Source organism: Diplotaxodon limnothrissa, linkage group LG23 (genome assembly GCF_057381915.1).
Source record: "Diplotaxodon limnothrissa isolate DT_005_m linkage group LG23, D_limnothrissa_male_GT1.1, whole genome shotgun sequence".
In the NCBI taxonomy this organism is placed as follows: Eukaryota; Metazoa; Chordata; class Actinopteri; order Cichliformes; family Cichlidae; genus Diplotaxodon; species Diplotaxodon limnothrissa.
The window spans coordinates 41,305,072-41,325,998 of NC_140617.1; the positions used below are offsets into that span (position 1 = coordinate 41,305,072).

The following is a 20,927-nucleotide window of genomic DNA, read 5'->3' on the forward strand; positions in this document are numbered from 1 at the left end:
ACTTCCGCCTCAGCTAAGAGCCGAGGTGAGTAATTTTTTCAGAAACTATAATTCTACAATCCAGCACCATCCTATGCTATTAAAGCCACAGAAACGTTCATCCATCGTGTAATAATGTTTATTAGTACTGTATCTGCTGTTATGTGACCATTTTGATGTTGCTGAATGTTTGTAAAGACACTTTAAAGCGACGAAGGAGAAGCACTGGAGCGGTTTCTAGCTGCATGGCTGTCCATGTTCTCCACACACTGCTGGAGTGTTTGTCACTCAGAGCTCAAACATAATACCAGCACTACAGTTATTCTTGTAACGTTTATGTCATTAATTTTCTTATTTAAGCTACATGTTGGCTTGAGTAAGTAACGCTAGCGCGAGCTGTATGCTAGCGTCAGGCTTTTCTTCGGGTGTCGAGCTTAAGTTGTGTTGAAAGCGGACTCAAACTTAAGTATGCGTGTCTTTTCCCCCCTTCTTTCTAGATGGCCCCAACAAAGAAAGGAGAGAAAAAGAAGGGGCGTTCAGCCATCAACGAGGTGGTGACCAGAGAGTACACCATCAATGTCCACAAGCGCATCCATGGAGTGTAAGTACTGCTGGTGTTATGCCAAAAAACGATTTCCGATATATCTGTTTGTATGTTTAAAATATTTGCTTATGGTGGTAGGCTGTATAAAGCTGCATTAAAGAAGGGGGTCATACAATAAATAAAGAAATTACCTTACTCTTTTATGAAGCCAGGCCTTTTGGGCCACTGAAAACAACTTTATAGATCTGTTATGTTGTATTTGTTGCAGTTTCTGCAGTCCTCTTGGTCACATCTGTTGAAAAAGACACTTTTAATCTCAATGAGAGTTTTTACCCAGATCAACAACGGATACCTAAAAATCACTTTGCCAAAAAGCTGATCTGCTTCTATCTTGTGACAGGAATATTGTTCCTGGCTCAAAATGACTTTTATTGTTAATGATATAATGTTAGAAAGCTCAGTAAGTTATTAACAACAGTTTAAATACCGATTGAAGATTAGATTAAAATATATTAAAGCGACTGCAGTGTGGCTTTGTTGTGTGAGACGGCTGTGCACATGAGCACATTTTGTTTGGATGCACTAAAAGCAATCAGTCCTTTAACTTATTTTACATAAATCTGAGCATTTTAGTAATTCATGAAATGTGTTATATAAGAGAAGACAGAAGGATCAACGTTAGAAATTCAAATTATATTGGGTCCCCTTGTTTTCCTGAGCACACAATAAAGCAGCGCACATAAAAACGAATAATGCCTCTCTATTAAAAAACAAAATGACATAAAAGCTAGAGACAAAGGTAGTTCAGTGAATAGACAGTGCTTCTGAGTGCTAATCTACAGTGAAAGGGAGAAAATGATCAATGAAAGAATTTCATTTTTGAAAAAAAAAACTTCCACAAACCAAAATACCCTTTACCTGTTAATCTTGTCTGAGAAATGACAGATCCTTCAGCCACAAAGAAAAAGGGGACATGAGGATTGGGTGAATTTGAGTATTTTGTGCTCTACAGAAGATAACATCAGGGGAACGGACGGATCTTCAAATTCCAAATTAAAGTGTCTGATTTGTTTGATGAAAATCATTTAAAAAATAATAATAATCACACTAACACTTGGACAGCCTGGGTCATTTTTAAATTATTTTACCTAGAATAGGTCTAATAGGAATAAGTCACATACATTTAATTTGTCAGTGACTGTTATCTGTCGCTCAGTGCTGCTGTTCACCCAGTGTTGGCATGCTGAGAAATACTAATCAGGCTCTTTTCTGTTGTATTCATATTAAAGTTGTCCCTTTTTCATTTGCAGGAGCTTCAAGAAGCGTGCTCCCCGCGCCATCAAGGAGATCCGCAAGTTCGCAGTGAAGGAAATGGGAACTCCTGATGTCCGCATTGACACTCGTCTCAACAAGGCAGTGTGGAGTAAGGGTGTGAGGTGAGCTGGTGCCCTCTTCAGATTTCAGCAGCTTCACCCTATTTGCTTTTATGGGTGGTTTGCACTGTGTCCGTGTTTATTCTTACCTTAAAGTCATTTTTTACTTTCCTGCGTATTTATATGAAGGGTTAAAGTGTGCAGTACTGGCTGTCAGTAAGCTCCTGTCACCACAGTGACTTTAGGAACTGCTATATGTCAGCGTGTGCTTTAACAAGTTAGGTTTGTACAAAAAAAAAACAAAGAAAGCTGTAAGAAACATTCAATTAAAATTCTATGCTCAGGTGTGCTGTTGCCATTTTTCAGTCATTTTTTTTTTTTTTTACTGGTTAGTTGAACTAGTGGAGGTGTTGGTCAGCCTTCTGTGTGCACACAACTGAGATTTATTGGACATAGAGCAAAAGTTGTGCTTAGAAATACAAGATTGTCGGGGAACTTGTTGATGGCTCCATTGCTTTCAGCTATTTGTGATTCACTTACGTCTATGTGGGAAAAATCGAATTTACCATATTTCTGTCTGTGCTGAAAGTAGGATATCTGAAGGTTTTCTAGTCTGTTTCTCAGCATATAAACAGAAGAAGAGAGGGGAGGTGTTTTTCACTGTTGTGGTTTGCTGTCATTTAATATCTCGATGCATTGCTTAAGATTACACAGGAATTAAAACTGCATGAAATAAGAGTGGCAACATCCTGTGACTGTAGCAGTTAGTAATGTCCCAGCTAATCATTTAGCTTCCTGGTGTTCTTATGTGTGCGTGCGTGTGTCACAGGAACGTCCCGTACAGGATACGCGTACGGCTGTCCAGGAAGCGTAACGAGGACGAGGATTCCCCCAACAAACTGTACACCCTGGTCACATACGTTCCTGTCACCACATGCAAAGGTAAGCATGTTTCTCACTCACTCTCAGGTACCCGTGGAAGTAATGATGACATTTTCTTAATCGTGTCCTCTCTTTTCCCCACAGGTCTGCAGACAGTCAATGTTGATGAAAACTAAAAGTTGTCTCCAAGTCGAATAAATGGAAATAAAAGGACATCTAGTGTTTCCTCTTGCATTTCTTTCTTTTGTCTTTTTTTTTTTTTTTGCTCATAACTGAAGGTTTGATTTGAGATTTGTTATGGATTAACGATGATAATTTTAGGCTAGCAAAACAGTCAAAGTTTGCAAAAATTAAATGAATCTTTACCCTGTTAATATAACTATTTATAATTAGATGTTTTTAACCTCCTAGGACCTGGTGTCCACATAGGTGGACGTCACATTTTGGGTTGTCTAGACCAGAATACTAAATTTTGCTCTACGAGGGCTCGATATCCACTTGCGAGGACATTATATATATGTGCATCTCATTTTTGTCACAAACAAAAATCGGTAAAAAAAAAAAATCTGTCAATTCTTTGTTTTTTTACACTCATCAGTGTCCCAATATGCCCCCAAATCAAAGAGAAATTAAAAATGCATGCCATGAAATAGTTTGGGTCTTAGGAGATTAAGTATAAGTAAGAACTGTCTTTGGGGTTTGATGCCCTCTGTTTTCAAGTAAAGCAAAATTACTTTACTATTATTTGGTTTTTTAGATAGTAAAGCTCCTGATTGGTCATTGAACGCTACCACTATGACAATACAGTGCTGATAGTTTATAGGGGGAAAAAACGGCTGGATTTATTGGAGCGTGCTGGGTGGTGTTTATTAAGAATATTGTTATGATATTTAATGGAAAATGAATTAGGTGTTCAATTTCTCTGAACAATGGAGTCCACCTGCTTGATGGAGTGGAATATATTTGATTTAATTCGAATGTAGAGATATCAACAAAGTAAACCAAGTCGTCTCTTGAGGACGGTTCTTTTGACAGCTCCCTTTGGACTTCACAACAGCAGATTATCTGCCTCCATCTCACCTTATCTTCATGTCCTTCATTACATCCCTGAACCTCTGTGCACTTTCTCTTTTCCACCTGCGTGGCAGCTCCACATTCAACATCCTTTGTTTGGACAGGCGCACAGAAGGGATCGTGGATATATGGAACAATCTCAGTCTTGTCTCTCTTTGTCTCCAAACTGCTCAGTCTGAGCTTTGCCTCTGATGTAATCACTAGGGGTAGGTTTTGATTATCGATTAAAACTGATTCTGGCTTGGATAACGTAATAACATTCATTAAAATCCTGAATCGATTTTTAAATATAAATTTATTTTGCCCAAAACGCCAGAATTTCTACAACCACCAAACAGCTAAAACAGTAAATGAGTGCACAAAACGCGGACCCGACGCATCCGAATCGGTGAGAATCCGCGGCCTTTCTCACCCGACGGCACATATGCGGACACGGTCATGCCGCCTAAGAATGACCGTCGGGGCTCACTGATTTCGAAGCGTCGGCGGGCGCTTTGTGTTTACGCCCTTTTTGCGCTAGATTCTCTGAAGCTGCAGGTTTTATCTCTCTGCAAAAATATTGACTGAACCAGCAGCCAAAGACGATCCAAACTACGCTTCACATAAACATTATCACGAATTTCCTCTTACTTTTGCTGTTTTGCTTCCACCACGATAAAAATCACACTTCATGTAGAGCTCTCCCTCTCTCTAAATGATAATCAAAACCCACCCCTACTTATTACTTCCAACAAGAAAGCCTCATTTCTGCTGTTCAATACTGAACAAATGTAAACTTTTTAAAATTATGCAAAATTGCAAAATGCTTAGCTGTGTCTTTAATAAACCTCTGTAACTTTACTCTGCTTCACTTCGTTTTTGACTGCACAATATTTTTAAGGTCATCTGCTATAAAAACCCAGACCAGGAAAACCGCCTTCATGTTTTTCTGTATTTTATCCTCAGTTACTTTGACACAAAGGAATCTGCTGTGATGCTTACACCTTTGATAAAGTCTCACAAGTGTCAGCTTTCTTTTTATAGATATAAAAAATATAGATATGTACTGATAAGGGATCAGAATTATAATATTTCTGACTGTGAGGCAAAATTTCCCCGATTCGAATCGATTCGATCCACGATTCGATTCGGGACCTTGTGAATCGGAATCGAATTGATTCTAGAAATCAGTGACGATGCCCAGCCCTAGTAATCACTTCTGATTCTGGTCATTACCAATGTAAACTGTAGCCTCTTCATCTCTGCTACCTCCAAGGACCTGTTCCTCTATATTTGATATAACAGGTGGTTCTGAAACTATGGAGCATGGACAACCTGGGGAAAAATAATGTAATTAACCTAAAAAAAAAAAAAAATATATATATATATATATATATATATATATATATATATATATATATATATATATATATATATATATATATTAATAAGAGTTTGTTTATGCTCTCGCGTCATTATATAAATTAAAATGTGGTGTTTCGGGTGTGCTCACGTCAGATCATCATGGCAGCGCTGCCATGCTGCCGCTAAGGGGAGCTCCATTATTTTGTCAGCAGTTGGACGTTGAGAGGACTGGACGCATCAGCGGAGACGTTTCTATGGGATCGTCTAACGGGTTCTCTGGAGTTTGTGCAGCTGCGAAGTAGAACTACAACTTATCAAAAAGGTAAAGCTACGAGGCTGATTTCGATTTTGGGCCGTGTGTGTGTGTCTGTGCGGTGAGATTTAAACTGGTCTAGCCGAGAAAACAAACGAGCACGATTTAAGTTGTCTGCTTCATGTCTGGGAGGGACAGATGTGGCTAGCTGGTTAGCTAGCTGACCAGTTAGCTAGCTGCCTGAAAGCACCACTATTTAGATGAGCTGACACAGAGGCTGAGAGCATTGCCGTTAGTTTTTCTCCGTACACGGTCGCTAGCCCTGAGCTGTGTAGTTATCACTTGTCTTGAATCGTTATGTAGGATAGCTCACCGTTAAGACATACGATTTAACAGGTTAGTTTTAGCGCCAGTCAAGTCCTATCTCCATTACCTGTGTGTGTGTGTGTGTGTGTGTGTGTGTGTGTGTGTGTGTGTGTGTGTGTGTGTGTGTGTGTGTGTGTGCTCAGGTGGGAGCGTCGCTCGCTGTTTCCATGGCCGTCGGCTGATGTGCGAAGCGATGCGGCACTACTGGCTGCTCATCGGGGCTTGCGGCTGGGTGCTGCTAATCCTGATGTTTCTCAGCAAGTTCATCAGCTTCAGAGCTGTTGATGGTAAGCCACTGGACCTGTTACGGTGATAGCTACAGGCGGGAAATCCCAGGAGGGGGGATTGTGATCAGTCCCATTTGATTTATGTGTTTGTTTGTTTTTTAGATTACGGAGAGAGAGCTGGAAGTCAGAGCGGGACAGTACCAGGCACTAAGGTGGTGGTCAAACCCATTGGGATGTCCAGCCCTGAAAAGAAATCTCCAAAGTCATCAGATCAGGTGACTATTTACTGATTGCTAATTATAACTAATCCATGCCATTGGCCTTTTCTCTCCTCTACATAACTCTAAGTTGTGTATGTTTCTCAGCCTACAGCAGTACCCGCAGTGGCAGATTGGCAGTCAGTCGCCCAGAAGCGAATCGAGCTGCTCTCGACAGTGTGTAAGAACAGCAGCCTGAGAAATCTGACACACGTCTCCATCAGCAAATTTGTCCTCGACCGGATCTTTGTCTGTGACAAACACAAGATCCTGTTCTGCCAGACGCCTAAAGTGGGTAATACACAGTGGAAGAAGGTCCTCATTGTACTCAATGGTAAGTATGGACAGGACGGAGGTAAAAGCAGTGCTGTTCTTTTTAATTTCATGCCTATTTGTTGAAGTAGTTAATTTAGATGAGGAATTATTATTATTATTATTATTATTATTATTATTATTATTATTATTATTATTGTTGTTGTTGTTGTTTGCAGGGGCTTTCCAGACTGTGGAGGAGATCCCAGAAAACCTTGTTCATGACCATGAGAAAAATGGCCTCCCTCGCTTGTCGTCCCTCACTCAGCAGGAAATAAATCACAGGTGTGCTCGTAGTTACATTGATAAATGTGGACTTATCTGGTTGAAGTAGTCAAATGTACTTCCTTAAATCAAAAAGCAAAAATGAAGCAGCGCTGCTTCTTCTGAAAGATGCTGGCACATAGTGTTTGCGGCTTACGCTAACGTTTATCTGCCTCGTACCTCAACAGATTAGACACCTATTTCAAGTTCTTCATTGTGAGGGATCCCTTCGAGCGCCTGATCTCTGCATTCAAGGACAAGTTTGTGAAGAACCCCCGCTTCGAGCCGTGGTACAAGCACGACATAGCTCCGGCCATTATATGGAAATATCGCAAGATTCACCGCAACAATGACCTCGTCGCCTCCGGTCTCCACTTCGAAGACTTTGTTCGCTACCTCGGCGATATGGAAGGCCACCGGCGTATGGACCGGCAGTTTGGCGAGCACATCATCCACTGGGTGACGTACGCAGAGCTGTGTGCGCCATGCAAAATAAACTACAGCGTGGTCGGCCACCACGAGACGCTGGAACAGGATGCCCCGTACATCCTCAAAGCGGCAGGCATCGACACACTGGTGACCTACCCTGCCATTCCTCCAGGCATCACACGCTATAACAGGACCAAGGTGGAGCACTACTTCTCAGGCATCAGCAAGCGAGACGTCAAGCGCCTCTACGCACGCTATCAGGGCGATTTCCATCTGTTCGGCTACCCAAGCCCAGACTTTCTACTGAACTAAGGCAATTAACACCGACTAAAAGACATGTTTGTTTTTTAAATATATAAACCAGCTTTGATTTGCTGCGAGTGAGTTGGACTGTAATTAACAGTCAATTCTTTCTCATGAATGCAAACTGCTGCCTAATATTAAGACGTTTAACAGCGTGTTTGTGCAGATAGAAAATGTAACCGATGAGCAAACGTAGGTGCAGGATGGGGTGTGAGAAGTCGCCATAATGACACTGAGCAGTGAATAACCACAGATTCTATTAGGTTTTTGTTGGTGATGCTGAGGGGGAGCGTCAGCATCAAGGTCAAATGTATGGTACACATCAAGTGGAGAACACGTTTGTAATATTTATGATTAATTTGTTCTCTGTAATTTTTTTTATATGTAATGCCAGGGATGCAGGACAGTAAACCCTGTAACGTAGCTGTTATGTATGGATCGCCTGTTTCATTAATGGATGTTGCCATATGCTTCAGACAGCATCCTTTTCAGTACCTCTTCCTGTAATGCCAGATACAGGCGCAGTAGACCGCGTGTGTCCGGGAGCACAAAGATGTGAATATAAATCAAATGATGAGACAGTCGTGTTCTCGTGGATTTCAGAATTTCCTTTTTTACATTTTGAAAGCTTTTTTGTTTAAACGCTTGGTTGCTCACATATCATAATGTGGAATCAAAATGAAGCCCTGGACTGTGTTGTGCCAACTACTCCAGTTTTTCAGCCTTTACATTACACCTGATGTATATTTAGCTGTTAATGCTTTCGGGTCGTTGAAGGAAACTGGCACTGGATTTTTAAAAAGGCTATTTTTTTCAATTAGAAATGTACTATGTAAATGTCCTTGTCTTTGGAATTCAACATTTCTATTATGTGTTGCTATTTATAATATTATTAACCCGCCGAGTAGTGGCACAAGAGGTGTCCCAGTTGTAAAAAACAAACAAACACTGCTGCGTCTCTGCAACCTCTGGGTGACCTTTTGGACAGGTGGTTGTGTTACAAAGACGACATGGCTTGTAATAAACTTGCTGGTCAGTTGTGTGTTTCTATGTTTGTTTTCTTAAATATTGCTCAGGTGTGCATTTTACTATTATAATAGCTGATTATTTTGGGGGGGGGGGGGGTCACCACAAGCTGATCCACTCCCTCCATCTCATCAACCCTGTTCATCTCCTCCTTCGCTGCATCCCTGAATCTTCTCTCCTGCTCTGAAGCTGATGTTGCTGCAATAATGTCAAACATCCACAGGGGGGGGCAGCAGTGTATTTAAAAGTGAGTGCTTGGTGAAAGAAGCCACAAACCTCCTTGAACCCTTTGAACTTAAATGTCAGCACACCAGTCTGTTGAATTGACATTTAAGCAGAGGGCTTTAAGGGCAAAACAAATACTTCATAGCTGTATGCAAGCATCAAAGAGGCTCAGGGCAAGGACAGGAGTTTGCATCGTCAGTGTCAAATATCCAAGCTCACACTGTGCAAGGTGGATTTAAGTTGATTTACACAGAGCATAAGCTTCAGTTAAGTGTATTAACCCCGAGTGCCTCAAAGCTTTGTGGCTCGCGTGTTTGTTATACGTTTGTCTGCCAGGTTATCTCTCCCTCGTGCTGTCCGACTGGTTGGTCCTGTCGTTCCACCATGGAGATAAAGTTTGTTTGAGCAACAGATGAACGCTCCATTGTGCAGCTGTGACAAGTAACAGCAGCTGCTGGTGTTCACACAGAGATCCAGGGTTGTAAAAGTCCTCAGGAGTGTCGCTGTGTGTATGTGGGTTTTTTTTTAATATGATCTGTTTATTTAGCACTGCTGCAGTTTAAGTGTGGACCATATGAATCACATTCGTTCATATGGACAGCAGAGGTTAACCTAAATCAGTGAAGTGACTGCAGGTTTGCTTACACTCCTTTGACCAATGAGTAGCCTGTTGGTTGATCTTCATTATTTGGCTGTACAGTATATCATTATTTCACCTTAGAAGCCAGTGTTGTGCATGCAGGCTCCAGTCATGGTGAAATTAAGCTGTTTTATTACAGGCTGCTCCCTGGAGTACACTTAGGTGCTGCACACGCACACAGCAGTAGCATCACTCCCGAGATTGCTCACTTGCCACACCCATGATTACCAATATTGACACTGAAGTCTCAGGCGCGCATGTCCATATGGATGCTGTGGTGGGGGCTCTACTCCCCTGCCTGTCTCTGTTTATACCACCTGTCCTTCTGCTCATGCGGCAGAGCTGCATAAACACCGGGCCTGCAGGCTGATGGCGGTTAGCGGGGGGAGTTCATTTAATATCACCTCGGTGGTCACGCTTGATGCACCGAGAGCCCAGCCCTGTTTGTCTATGTGCAGCCGACCGGCTTCCTGTGTCTGTGCGGCTCTCCGGCAAAGCTGGGAGAGCAGGCGAGCAGCGGAAGTGTGGGTGACTGACTTTCAAGTTAAAGTGTAGCATTACACCCTTGGAAAGCAGGTCGCTATGTGATCATTCATCACGTGTTTACTTCCAGGAACCAGTTTAAGAGGTTTTATAATGAGCATTGCCTTAGCAAACATTACACAGCTGTGTGAAAGTCTTGAGCCAGCTCTCATTTCCTCATGTTTTGCTAGAAAAATTAAAAACTTGATGCAGTTATCTATTGAAACATGCGCAAGCATACTGGTAAAACTGTTAAAACTCCAATTTCTGCAAGTGCAAACGTTTAACTATGCGTTTAATCAATTAAATACCTTATTATAAGACAAAGAAGAGCAACTTTAACACTATTTCTCAGATTTTTACAGTATGACTCTTTGTGTAAATTGAGACAAGAAATGTGTAAAATTATAGAAATTTGTCACTTAACGAAGTTAGTAGATTGTGAATGGCAATGAGGGAGGTTTTACATGTAGGAAAAGCAGCAAAAGTCCTAAATGCCCACCCTTTTCAAAAGATATCCAGTGGGCCAAATTGGGGTCTTTGCCTGGCTGATTCTGGCCCCTGGGCCTTATGTTTGAAATCCCTGCAATAGATGGATCAAGGAGGGCCAGATGCATCCAGTGTCAGGTCTTTGTTGAATTTTCTCCCCCATTTCTTAATGAAACAACTTTCAGATACTGATCATCTTCTGCAGATATATAAATATATATATTTTAACCCTGCTATGTTCTCTGCCGCCATCCACTTTGTCCAGTTTCCTCCAAGTTTTAATAACACACTTCACACTATGCAGAGATATGCCAACTTTTTGGTGAGAGCTCATACTCTGCTATCTATCATTGGTATTTTTTCATGATTCAACAAAAAAAAATGTAAATAAATGATGTGTTTTTGTGACAGGCTGCTAGCAACAAAGTGCCTGAAGATACAATTTAAAATGCGTGCTTTGCCATTTGTCTGTTGTGTGTAGACACAACGCTGGTTCATTTCCGGAGTTAGGTCAGTGTTAAGTTGATAACATAACAACAAACATATTCTTCCTCTGAAAATGTTTCAGTACAAGGACTGGGTTGAAAGTGAGTGAGTGAGAAAAGCAGCCAATGTCCAAAGAAACACATTGAAGACCTTTCGGAAACCCAGAGAACTGTTGCTTAACACCACTTTAAAAAATTATAAGATCTCTTTGGAAGCACAATGTTCTTAAAATAAGTGATGAGTCAAGACTTTTGCACAGTACTCGATAAAGTAAAAAGGCTTAGCAAGTTAAAAGGGCCATAAAAGAAGGGGTTAATACCCTTTTTTTCTAACTCTAAAATAAAATGAAAGTTTTTAATGAACAAAAATATACAAACAAAATATAACAATAAAAAATAAAATACTAAATAAACGAAAAATACAGATGTCTCAAATTAAAAACAAATGAGTTATGAATCATTATCGTAGATCATGCTATTAATTCTCTCAGTTGAAAAAATGAAACCATGAAACCATAATTACGCGATGACGAGGCTCTGCTCACTCAGCACTTTTTCCTTTGATACTGTGCACTCATGTTTTTACACAGTGTGTTTACACTGTGGTATCACTGCGTCCACCTACACTAAAATCCTCAATATTTCCTCCTCCAGTGGTTAAGGTCTTATGAGAATGCATAAGCCATAAGGTCATGTGAAAGAAGAAAAATATCAATTTTCTTCCTTTCTCACTGTAATGTGTGGTTTCCTGTCTTTATCTAAGCCACTGTGTTTTGAATTATTATAGTTTTGGTTTTTAGCTTACACAGATGCTCTCAGTGGCACCTACAAAGTAAGCTAAGTAAGGGTTAAGGATTATTTGGTTGTTTATTTACACTTTCTGATCATGCACGTTATTTTCTTTCAATCAAAGAGCGTTTTTTTTTCTTATGAATTTATTTTATTCAGAAATATATACTACAGCATAATGTAATATTTGTATGTGCATTCCAAATTTTATTTTAAATATTTTTCAAAAAGAAAAAAAAAGTAGAATTCTCAAAACGATTTTAAAAGTTGTTTTATTTTTGAAAGCGCTCGCCGGAAGTAAGAGTTACCAGTCACGTTTGACTCCAGTGGCAGTAACTGAGAGAGGAGAGCGAGCAGGAGTCCGCTGCTGCCACCTCAACATGGAGTAACGAGAGCTCAGCGCTTACTGCTAAGGAGCGGATCCCAGAGAGAGGAGACCCCGGCGGCCTCTGCTGTAATTTATCCCCCGAAGTCCCCGCAAATGATTCAGCGGACACTTTTTGCGAAGGCGAAGGAAAGCTCGGCTTTTATTTGAAAGATGGCGAACGACTCTCCAGCTAAAAGTCTAGTAGACATAGACTTGGCTTCATTGCGGGTGAGTGCTGCTGAACCGAGCCGTTGTTTTTTTAAATGTTTTAAATTTATATATATATATATTTCCTCTTCAGTTTGCTTTGATTTTTATTCAACCCTCCGTCGTTCAGTGTGACTTGTAGTAGCAGCAAGTTTGAGCCTGCTCTCCTTGTTAGAGATGAAGTATTGAAAATGACCGCTGAGCCATAGCGAGGTGTTGCCAGTGTCTGCTTTTCCTTTGTTCGAGATGCGTTTGGCATGTAGGGGAGACCAGGACGCAACAGCTGGCTCACAGTGCACAATGTTGCTTGGACGATTTTTTTTTTTTTTTAAATGACATTACTTTAAATTGAAACACCTTTCTGCCTTTTCCCCCTCTTTCCAGGATCCAGCTGGGATATTCGAGCTGGTGGAGGTAGTTGGAAATGGCACCTATGGACAAGTATACAAGGTTGGTTGGAGGCGCAGTACATGGCCTGTCCTGTTTTCACAGTGGAGGCTCGGCACTATGCTTCCCCCCCTTCTTATCAAACCAGGGAACAAAGAAAGTGGCATTAAGCACGCATGGGTTCTAGATGCTATTGCACCACATTGTGGACAGTTAATATGGTAGAAAGTCTTTCTAGTTCATTGGTGTGATTAGAGTCTGGTGTTATTGTTAACTGTTCAGCTGGGAAGTAGGGGTGTGAGTGAGTCAATCTGCTCTGATGCATCACCTGCCTTTCTAAAATGTAGGTGGGGGGAGAGGCAAGCGTGGAGTGTCACAATCCTCATGGCCTCACTCTAGTCTGCAGCACCATCATTTTTTTCCCTTCTTCTAATTAACAAAACCAAATAACATATCCCGTTCAAATCCGGACTTTCTTCCAGTTCAGTGGATGGGAATCCCTCTCTGTGGACCATCTGCTCTGGTGTCACATTTCCCTGCTGAAAATTAACATTGCTGCTGTTGACAGACATCTCCAAGGAGGGACAGCGAGACTCAGAAGACACAGATGTGTTTTTTAGTGGCCCGTGCTGCAGCACAGCACCCTTCATGTGCTGTTGTAGTTGCAGCTGGTTAATCAGATCCATTAGCATTATGCAGACTACCAAAAAAAAAATCACTTTCCTCATGCACTAAGCTGAGTATTTCATTCTGACAGCCCACAGTGCTCCACTGACCTGCATTCAATCTCCTAGCACGCTCCACTCCCAGGATCGCCCCCGCCTCAGCTCGCAGAGCAGATCCATCTGTGTGCATGTGAAGCCACACCTGAAAGCACCCCTGTGCAGTGTAAAAGGAAGTGTGATGCATGTGTGCTGTCTTCCCACCAGACTGCTTTGAGCTTGACCTATGAGATGGAGAATTTGTGCGTCTCCCTCTTCTTTTATTATTATTATTATTATTTTGGGTCCTCTTTAATCTCTTTCTCCATTCAGTGTCCAGTACTAATTCTATTTGCGAGAGCTGCTCTGTAGGGGAATGGAGAGCGTGTACAAGAGTGGGCTGTCAGATTAGCTCGCGGTCGACACACAGACGCAGGGGCCTGCACAAGATAAGCCAAACTGCCTATTAGCGAAAGCATGGCTAATGCTGGAGCTCTACTGCTGCAGCTTCCTGTTGATCAGCTGTCGATCAGCAGCCTGGCTGTCATGTTAAAACGGCACGAGCATGTGGCCTGTGAGCATGTGCAGTGGGACTGAGGCGCTAGAGGAGGAGGAGGTGGTGGAGGGTGTAACTGGTAGAAGAGCAGCTGTCCAATTCCAGACAGAACCTGCTCACCGCTCTCACAAAGCTTAGCTTGTCCCCTCGCTCTTTTTGGGTCTCCCAGTCAGTCAGATCCACAGAAAGGAGGTGTTTGTCTGTAGGGTTTCAAAGTCGGACCCACTGAATAATCACAGCAGCCCCCAAGTGAAAACGGGGTGGAGATTCTTCTCCCTCTGAGGCCTTTGCTGCTTTGTCCAGCACTTGGTCACAGTGTGCAAGCGCGCCCCCCCCCCCTTTGTGTTATCTTATGAAAAAAAAAAAATGTGACTAAGCTTCTTTACTCTGATTTTGTGGTGACTTTTAATTCCTTTGAGAGCTTTGCTTTTGTGGTTTTTGTTCCTTTTTAGGCAGATTATTGGGAGTAGAATGTCTGCTCTCCATTAAAAGTTGGTGTCAAGCGTATCCATGCATATTTTGCATTCATATCAGTCTTCTGACAACCTTACAATAAAGTGATCGTGACAGTATCCACTCTAACCACCGAGTCCTGTCTGATATTGATATCTGATATGTCATTTTAGAGCACAGAAAGGAGGAGGAGGGACTAAAATGATTTGTTTTAGTTTTTGCCAGATTTCGTGGTTTTCTAGTCCTCATTTTACCAATTTTACATTTTTTGACATTTTTCAGGCTGGTGCTTGTGTTAAACAAGAAATTTGTTTGGTGTAATGTAGAAAGATTTTCATCACTGGAAGGCATAAAATAAGCTATATGAGTGTGATACTGACACAAAGTCTTGTTTTGACCAATAGCATTTAAAATGTATGCATGGCACTTGTGCTGTGTCCTCCTACTTTCAGCTTTACGCTTTATCCTCAAAGATTAATGGAGCACGCTTTTTCTCTAAGACCCAAATTGCCAAGTCAAGGTTCGTGTGGCCATGCTGCGTTGCAGTGCTCTTTGCCAAGAGGGCATCCGTTGCCACTGGAGAGATGCCAGATTACAGTTGCTTTTGAAAACACAGCACAGCAGTTTTTGACTGAAAGCCATAATGAAAATGACTTTATAGCTAAAAGAAAAAAAAATAGAAACCTCTTTAATATTGCTTTGACCAACAAGCTGATTGGAATGAAAGCCTGGACCTCCAAACAGATTGAATGCACTTAATCTAACTTGATTCATAAATTTTAAAAATAATATGGTTGTGTACTTTAGCTGAAAGGCCAGCATATAAATTATAAATATAAATATTAGTCCAACCTGTTTGGTTTTATTTGGAGTTTAGAAGTTACAGAAAAACAAACTGTATAAAAAGATGGACCGTCTGTTACATCACCCCAATAGTTTTTGAAATTCAGTTTTAAAGCCTTTTGCTTAGAATTATTGCCTTTGTGTTTTGGTGCCAGAAATCACCATATTTCAATGTGTTTAGTGCTAAGCTATCAGCTGCTAGTAAGTTTGGCTAGCGAGAAATAGAAATTGAGGGGGGGTCTCCCTTTTTCTGTGGACATTTTATACAATCAACTGCACAGTGTTGTTGTTTTTTTGTCAGACTATAGCACTACAAACACATACAAAATAAAGAAATTTATATATATTATTTTGCTGGACTGTATGCATGAGTAAAGCATGTAAAATGCATGTATGCTAGTCTGCTGAAACCATAGCGCTGCTCCGATTTCACTGTATGATGCCCAAGTATGGCGCCAATAAAGGAATCTTCATGTTATCTTATATCAGATAAAAAAGCCCCAAAAGGCACCGACTCTACAGATAAACTAACTTAATTAACTTCTTCATACAATTCAAATGGTGAGTTGAAGTTAAATGTCTATATAGCTTTTGTTTGTTTAAATAAGAAAGCTGCTAATGTGTTGAGTTTCATGATGGGCATTTGTTAAGTTGTTTTTTTTCCCTATGAGGAACTTTGGTCTTTTAGAGACAGCCTCAAGTGGTCATTTAAGGTACTGCAGTTTTGTCACTTGAGTGCTGGATGTTGTAGCTCGTTCAGAAACCTTAAAATGAAGTCCTTGCTTTTGTTTAAATTCCCAACACAAATTAGCTTAAAACTGTGCTATTAGCCAGTTCTGGCATGTCTAAAGAGTTCTGTCGGTCATGACCCATCGTATAAAGTTTGTAGTGAATATCCAGTCATTGTGAAGGCAGTGTAGGTCTGTCGCACCCAATTTATCATTAGTTATGTTAAAGCAATACACACTGCTTTTTGCAGTGCATGACGAGAGTCTCACTGAGCTTTTCTCCCTCTTTATCAGTTGGCCCTGGACCAGCTGGCTTAGCAGACCTGCTTCTGGATATAAGTATTTAAAAAAAGGGAGAGATAGTAGAGAAACTCAGAAAAAGACATGATTCTTCATATTGTGCATGGTATGTGGGGAAGATTCTCTCTGCTCTACAGAATGGCCATATATAGTCAGGTCTGAGGCAAGGGGCCCCTGCTGACTTGCCTGATGTGCATCCATGGGATGTGCCAAGGCTGTGCCACCAGTATTTTCACACCACCATGTTTCATGTGGGCAAAATCCATGTTGGATGTGGTGCAGCAACATCACTTGGTGACATCACCGTGATGGTCACGTGGCTGAATACTGGGGGGGGATCAAAGAATTGCAGGGATGATTTCATATTTGCATATGCACTGCATGAAACAGTCATTTCTAGTCCCTCACATTTCATTTAAGGGTATCATATACAGAGGGCTGATTTTTGTCCAGGAAGCTAATAAAAGACATTACGATTTTTGAGCCTCAGTAGTGCTGTCCTTTGTTTTCTCCCCTGACCTCTGGGGCAGCCTCACCCCCTTCCCTCAGAATAAGAATAAGAAGCAGTCCTCAGGGGGCTAGCTATGTGTGAAGGGTTGGAGCTGCTGCTGAGGAAGGAGGAGAACCTCTCATGGAGTCTTTCATTGCCTACCAGCCACAGGGGGAGACTGATGTTTACCTCGGGGCTAACCTGACTGGTTGTTGTTGGTAATTAGCTTAAAGAAATGATGAAGTGAAAGATTGGATTTGGTTACAGTTGAGATGATTGAAGCAGCGACTATCAGGTCACTGTAGATGGATCACCCTGAAGTTAAACTGGAGCTCATCTGGCTTCAGGGTAATCTTCATCAACCCCTGTGCTGCTGCCTTTAGGGTAACCAGATTCACTAAGAGAGCAAGGCAGTTTGTCCAGTCTTATCATGACGAGTTCCCAGTGGTAATCCAGTATTAGTCCACCCAGTATCAGCAATATCAGTTTAATCTTTAAGACCTGGAAATTTGAATAAAAATTGTTTATTTGGCAAGATGTTACACAATTCTAAGTCAAATTCCAAGGATTTGGAAAAGCTATAAAATTTGAATATTATCTATTGAGCAGCTTGTAAATTTTTGTGAAAAATTGAAATTGCTTATGAAGAGAGAAATTATAAGACTGGTTAGCCCTTAAGTCCCGATTGTCATTTCCAGAAAATCCTTGTGATTATAATTTAATATGTAGGAATGCGGGCCTGCGGCTATTCTGCCAGTCACATTGAGTTAATGAATGTAGGACAAGTGATGGCTGGTTTTCTTGCAGGCCTGTGGGTTCGATGCCATAGCTGGGCCTTGTGACAGTGTCTAATTGATAAGTGCCATATAGGGCTCTGTGGTAAAGGTCCCGGGAGCTCGGCTGCTGATTGGCCGTGCAGCTGTTAGGTCAGAATCGGTGGGCGTTGAAGGCCCTGCGTGATGAGTGAAACATTTCAAACCCGTATTAAATTGGTGAATATGAGATCCAACACACTCCTCTACTCTGCATCCTCTCTATCTGACGCTGTGTATCCCTTATTGTCCCCATCTCCCCCACAGTGACCCTCTCTCTAATGGGTGTCACAAGACTTACAGTGTCCCCTGACTCGCCACACTGCCCGAACAAAACTTTCAGTGTCTGTCTGTGTGTATGCGCGTACGTGAGTGTGTGTTGCTGTCTGTGTGCAGCTCATTGAGCCGCCTCATTACTTGAGTGGTGTTGAGATGAGACACAAAGGCGCATGCAGACGAGACAGCCTCTTGCCTGTCTTCCTCCAGCGCCTTTACATGATAGCTCTTTCTCTTCAAGATCTCTTGTTTTAATGCTCTAAATCTTTCTTTTTTTTATTTTAACTTCTTAATGGCTCCCAGTCATCCCACATTCAGTTGACGCTTATATAAAACCTTCACTAGGACACTTCACTGTGTGAAAACTGCATATTGGCAGGTGAAGAGAAACAGAGCTGTCATTTGCAGCCTTAGTCTTCGGTGCTTTCACATCTTTAGTGTTGTCGAAATGTACAGGCAATGCGTTTTTAAGCCTTTGCTGCAGCAGTGATCAATACTTGTCCTGTCACATCAACTGGCCTCTTGTTTCAGACCATTACTCAGCTTTCTGTGTTTTTGCTCCTCTTCTCTGCGCATTCCTTTTCACCTTTTCCATCTCCCGGCTTTCCCTCCTCATCCCTTCGCTCGCGCACTCCCCTCTCTGCTTTCTCATCTCTTTCTGTGCCACTTCCATCCGTGCTTCTCTGGGGAGAGCTGGGCTTGGAGGCAGCAGGGCCGAGGCTTTGTGTGTCTCTGTGTGAGAATTGGGTCAGTGTGCTGGTATGCAGCAGCAGAGCCCGGAGAAGCACAGGCAGCTCACAGCCTTACATGTCATGTGCTGCTTCTAACGGCTGATGGATCATTTTTTCCCTGGAATTTATCTGCAGGCAGAAGTCTTAATATATGTGTGAAAGGTACATGGAGGCTCTGACTTTTGTCTGCCCACCTGCTCACTCTGCTGGTTCAGATGTCACCTTAGAGCTTCTCATGACTTGAGCAAAGACTGAGGTCATCCATCTCCTCGGTCTTAACATGGGTAGCCTTTTAAAAGCACTAAACTACCACTGCAAGCAGTTCTCTCTCTTCCCTCACTGTGTGAACTAATAATGTGAAACCAAGTTTGTTTTGCACCCGCATGGCTAATTAGAGAGCATGTCGCTCAATTTCAGCACTAGGTTGTGCAATGGAAGGTGGAGCCATTTTTATCTTTTTGGCAAGTAGCAGAAGTTTGACCTGGTTATAAAGCCAGCCTGTGTGAAACTAATTGCTTTGCTTGATCAGAATAAACAGATTCTAGATATGAATATGCAGGATTTGTAGGAAAGATGCACTATTTTTGGCAGCAGAAGCTTTCTGGCTTCCATTTGTAGTCTAATAACGATCAGCCAGGGCATCAACGAGCAGGCTGTGGCTACATTCAAGTACCAGCGATGTTGTTTGCTGAAATGCATCAGACAACCAATGACTGCTCACAATTTAAAAATGGATCTGCATTCGTAAACAATTACTGGCAGAAGAGGAAATCTGAGAACAGGCAGCTTCTAATGGAAGGCCTGGAAATTGGCTGGTACTCCCAGTGCAAGTGGACAATCCAGGCGGACGCCGTACTGATCTGTTCTGGTGAAGAGAGAGCTGAGCGTAAAAGCAACGCTGTCGAGTTACCATTCAAACTATGATCATGGGCTCCGGGTAGTGACTGAAAGAATGAGGTTGTGGATACATGCACTGGAAATGAGTTTCCTACAAAGTGTGGCTGAGCTTTACCTTAGAGGTAGGATGAGGAGGTGGGTCAAGGACTCGGAGTAGACCTGCTGCTCCTCCACATTGAAAGGAGCCGGTTGAGGAAGTTCGGGCATCTGACTATGATGGTTCCTGGGTGAGGTGTTTGCGGGTATCTCATACCAGGAGGATGCACCGGGGCAAACCATTTCTCAGCCGGCTTTGGACTTGGTGTGCCCTCCTGGATGAGCTGAAAGATGTGGCTGGGGAGAGGGAAGTCTGAGCTTCTACCTGTGTGACCCGAACCTGGATAAGCAGTAGAAATGGATGAATGGCCATTCAAAGCTTTGGATTCAAAAGGAGCCCCCTAACCCCCCTTCAAGGTACTACCAATGGGAATAGGGAATACTGTTAGTATACATAGGTCTGGGTGAGAAAGGCAGTACTGTCCAAAAATTTTGAGTTGACAGAGAGGACCTCAAGAGAGAGGTACAACAGTGAGTGTCTGCCGCCATCTTGACAGAGACCAGAACAAAAGACAAAATAAGTAATGCTTTTACCACCCCATCATATACAAATTAACTTACTCTCATTGGTAGTCACTTGAATTGCTTACTTCAATGTTAATTTTAACTTGAGACCCGCCTACTTTGCATCGCTAATGGTTATTTTCTGTCGTCGCTGGATCTCTCAAGGTCTGGTCAGCAGGCTAGCTGATGGGTTCCCAGGTCGATCTTACTTTAATGCGAAATATGCAGGGAGGCAGAGGTTCAGGTCAGTCTTGTGGAAACCAGTACTCCCCCTTTGTCCGTACTGGCTCTGTAGGCGGACCGCTAACAACACTGCTGAGCATTGCCGCTCATTTCTGTCAAGTGAAAATCCACCCAAAAAAACATGAATCACTGCTTTCCCAACACTGATCTTCAGCTGGATTTATTAGTCTCCAAAACAAACGGAGCCGTACCTGTAATTGTGAAACATCGCAGACACTATGACAGCGCGTGAAGTGTGTGTGTGTTCTTCACATGGCTTGTGAAATAATGGGAAAGCCCATTATGGCAGCTCTAAAGCAGCTTTCCTTATCGGGTTTCTTGTGTTGAGTGAGATTTCTCCACAGCGTTGTTAATGGAAGCCCTTATAGTGGAGCATATTTAGTTTTAGGGTAGATTTTTAAGTTAATGTCTTTGGCTCTGAAGGCAGTAAGTCATTCAGTGGTTTTAGTGCTGAGCTGGAGGGTTGCCAGGAACTCATCTGGCCATGGTTAAGAGGAGCTGTGATGGAGGAGTAGAGATGGAGGCCAGGGAGGGCTGAGTGATAGCTGAGTGC

The 20,927-nt window shown here is 42.1% G+C and overlaps 3 protein-coding genes across 5 annotated transcripts in view; all 3 read left to right on the forward strand.

The window, feature by feature from the left end:
* On the forward strand, positions 1-2,991 carry rpl31 (ribosomal protein L31). The gene is made up of 5 exons (XM_085347866.1): positions 1-25; positions 477-580; positions 1,834-1,959; positions 2,726-2,838; positions 2,923-2,991. Exons 2-5 carry the CDS (start codon positions 477-479, stop codon positions 2,952-2,954), a joined length of 375 nt encoding a protein of 124 aa, XP_085203992.1. The 5' UTR covers positions 1-25; the 3' UTR covers positions 2,955-2,991.
* Positions 2,992-5,468: 2,477 nt separating this feature from the next.
* Positions 5,469-7,901, forward strand: chst10 (carbohydrate sulfotransferase 10). The gene is made up of 6 exons (XM_085348274.1): positions 5,469-5,518; positions 5,959-6,102; positions 6,205-6,317; positions 6,408-6,633; positions 6,791-6,896; positions 7,064-7,901. Exons 2-6 carry the CDS (start codon positions 5,997-5,999, stop codon positions 7,614-7,616), a joined length of 1,104 nt encoding a protein of 367 aa, XP_085204400.1. The 5' UTR covers positions 5,469-5,518; positions 5,959-5,996; the 3' UTR covers positions 7,617-7,901.
* Positions 7,902-12,148: 4,247 nt separating this feature from the next.
* The window catches only part of LOC146608692 (mitogen-activated protein kinase kinase kinase kinase 4-like), a 34,412-nt gene continuing 25,633 nt past the window's right edge, over positions 12,149-20,927 (forward strand). For all 3 annotated transcript variants that reach the window (XM_085348738.1, XM_085348736.1, XM_085348737.1), the window contains exons 1-2: positions 12,149-12,378; positions 12,742-12,807. In XM_085348738.1, coding sequence (XP_085204864.1) covers positions 12,322-12,378; positions 12,742-12,807 — 123 coding nt within the window. In that variant the 5' untranslated portion in view covers positions 12,149-12,321. The remainder of the gene's footprint in view (positions 12,379-12,741; positions 12,808-20,927) is intronic.

Excerpts from the sequence above, each read along its gene's own strand:
- chst10 (XM_085348274.1), top strand. The coding sequence starts at position 5,997 with ATGTGCGAAGCGATGCGGCACTACTGGCTGCTCATCGGGGCTTGCGGC. Across the intron at positions 6,103-6,204 it reads CAGCTTCAGAGCTGTTGATG|ATTACGGAGAGAGAGCTGGA; the intron begins GTAAGCCACTGG and ends TTTGTTTTTTAG. Across the intron at positions 6,634-6,790 it reads GGTCCTCATTGTACTCAATG|GGGCTTTCCAGACTGTGGAG; the intron begins GTAAGTATGGAC and ends TGTTGTTTGCAG.
- rpl31 (XM_085347866.1), top strand. The coding sequence starts at position 477 with ATGGCCCCAACAAAGAAAGGAGAGAAAAAGAAGGGGCGTTCAGCCATC. Across the intron at positions 1,960-2,725 it reads GTGTGGAGTAAGGGTGTGAG|GAACGTCCCGTACAGGATAC; the intron begins GTGAGCTGGTGC and ends CGTGTGTCACAG. Across the intron at positions 2,839-2,922 it reads TCCTGTCACCACATGCAAAG|GTCTGCAGACAGTCAATGTT; the intron begins GTAAGCATGTTT and ends TTTTCCCCACAG.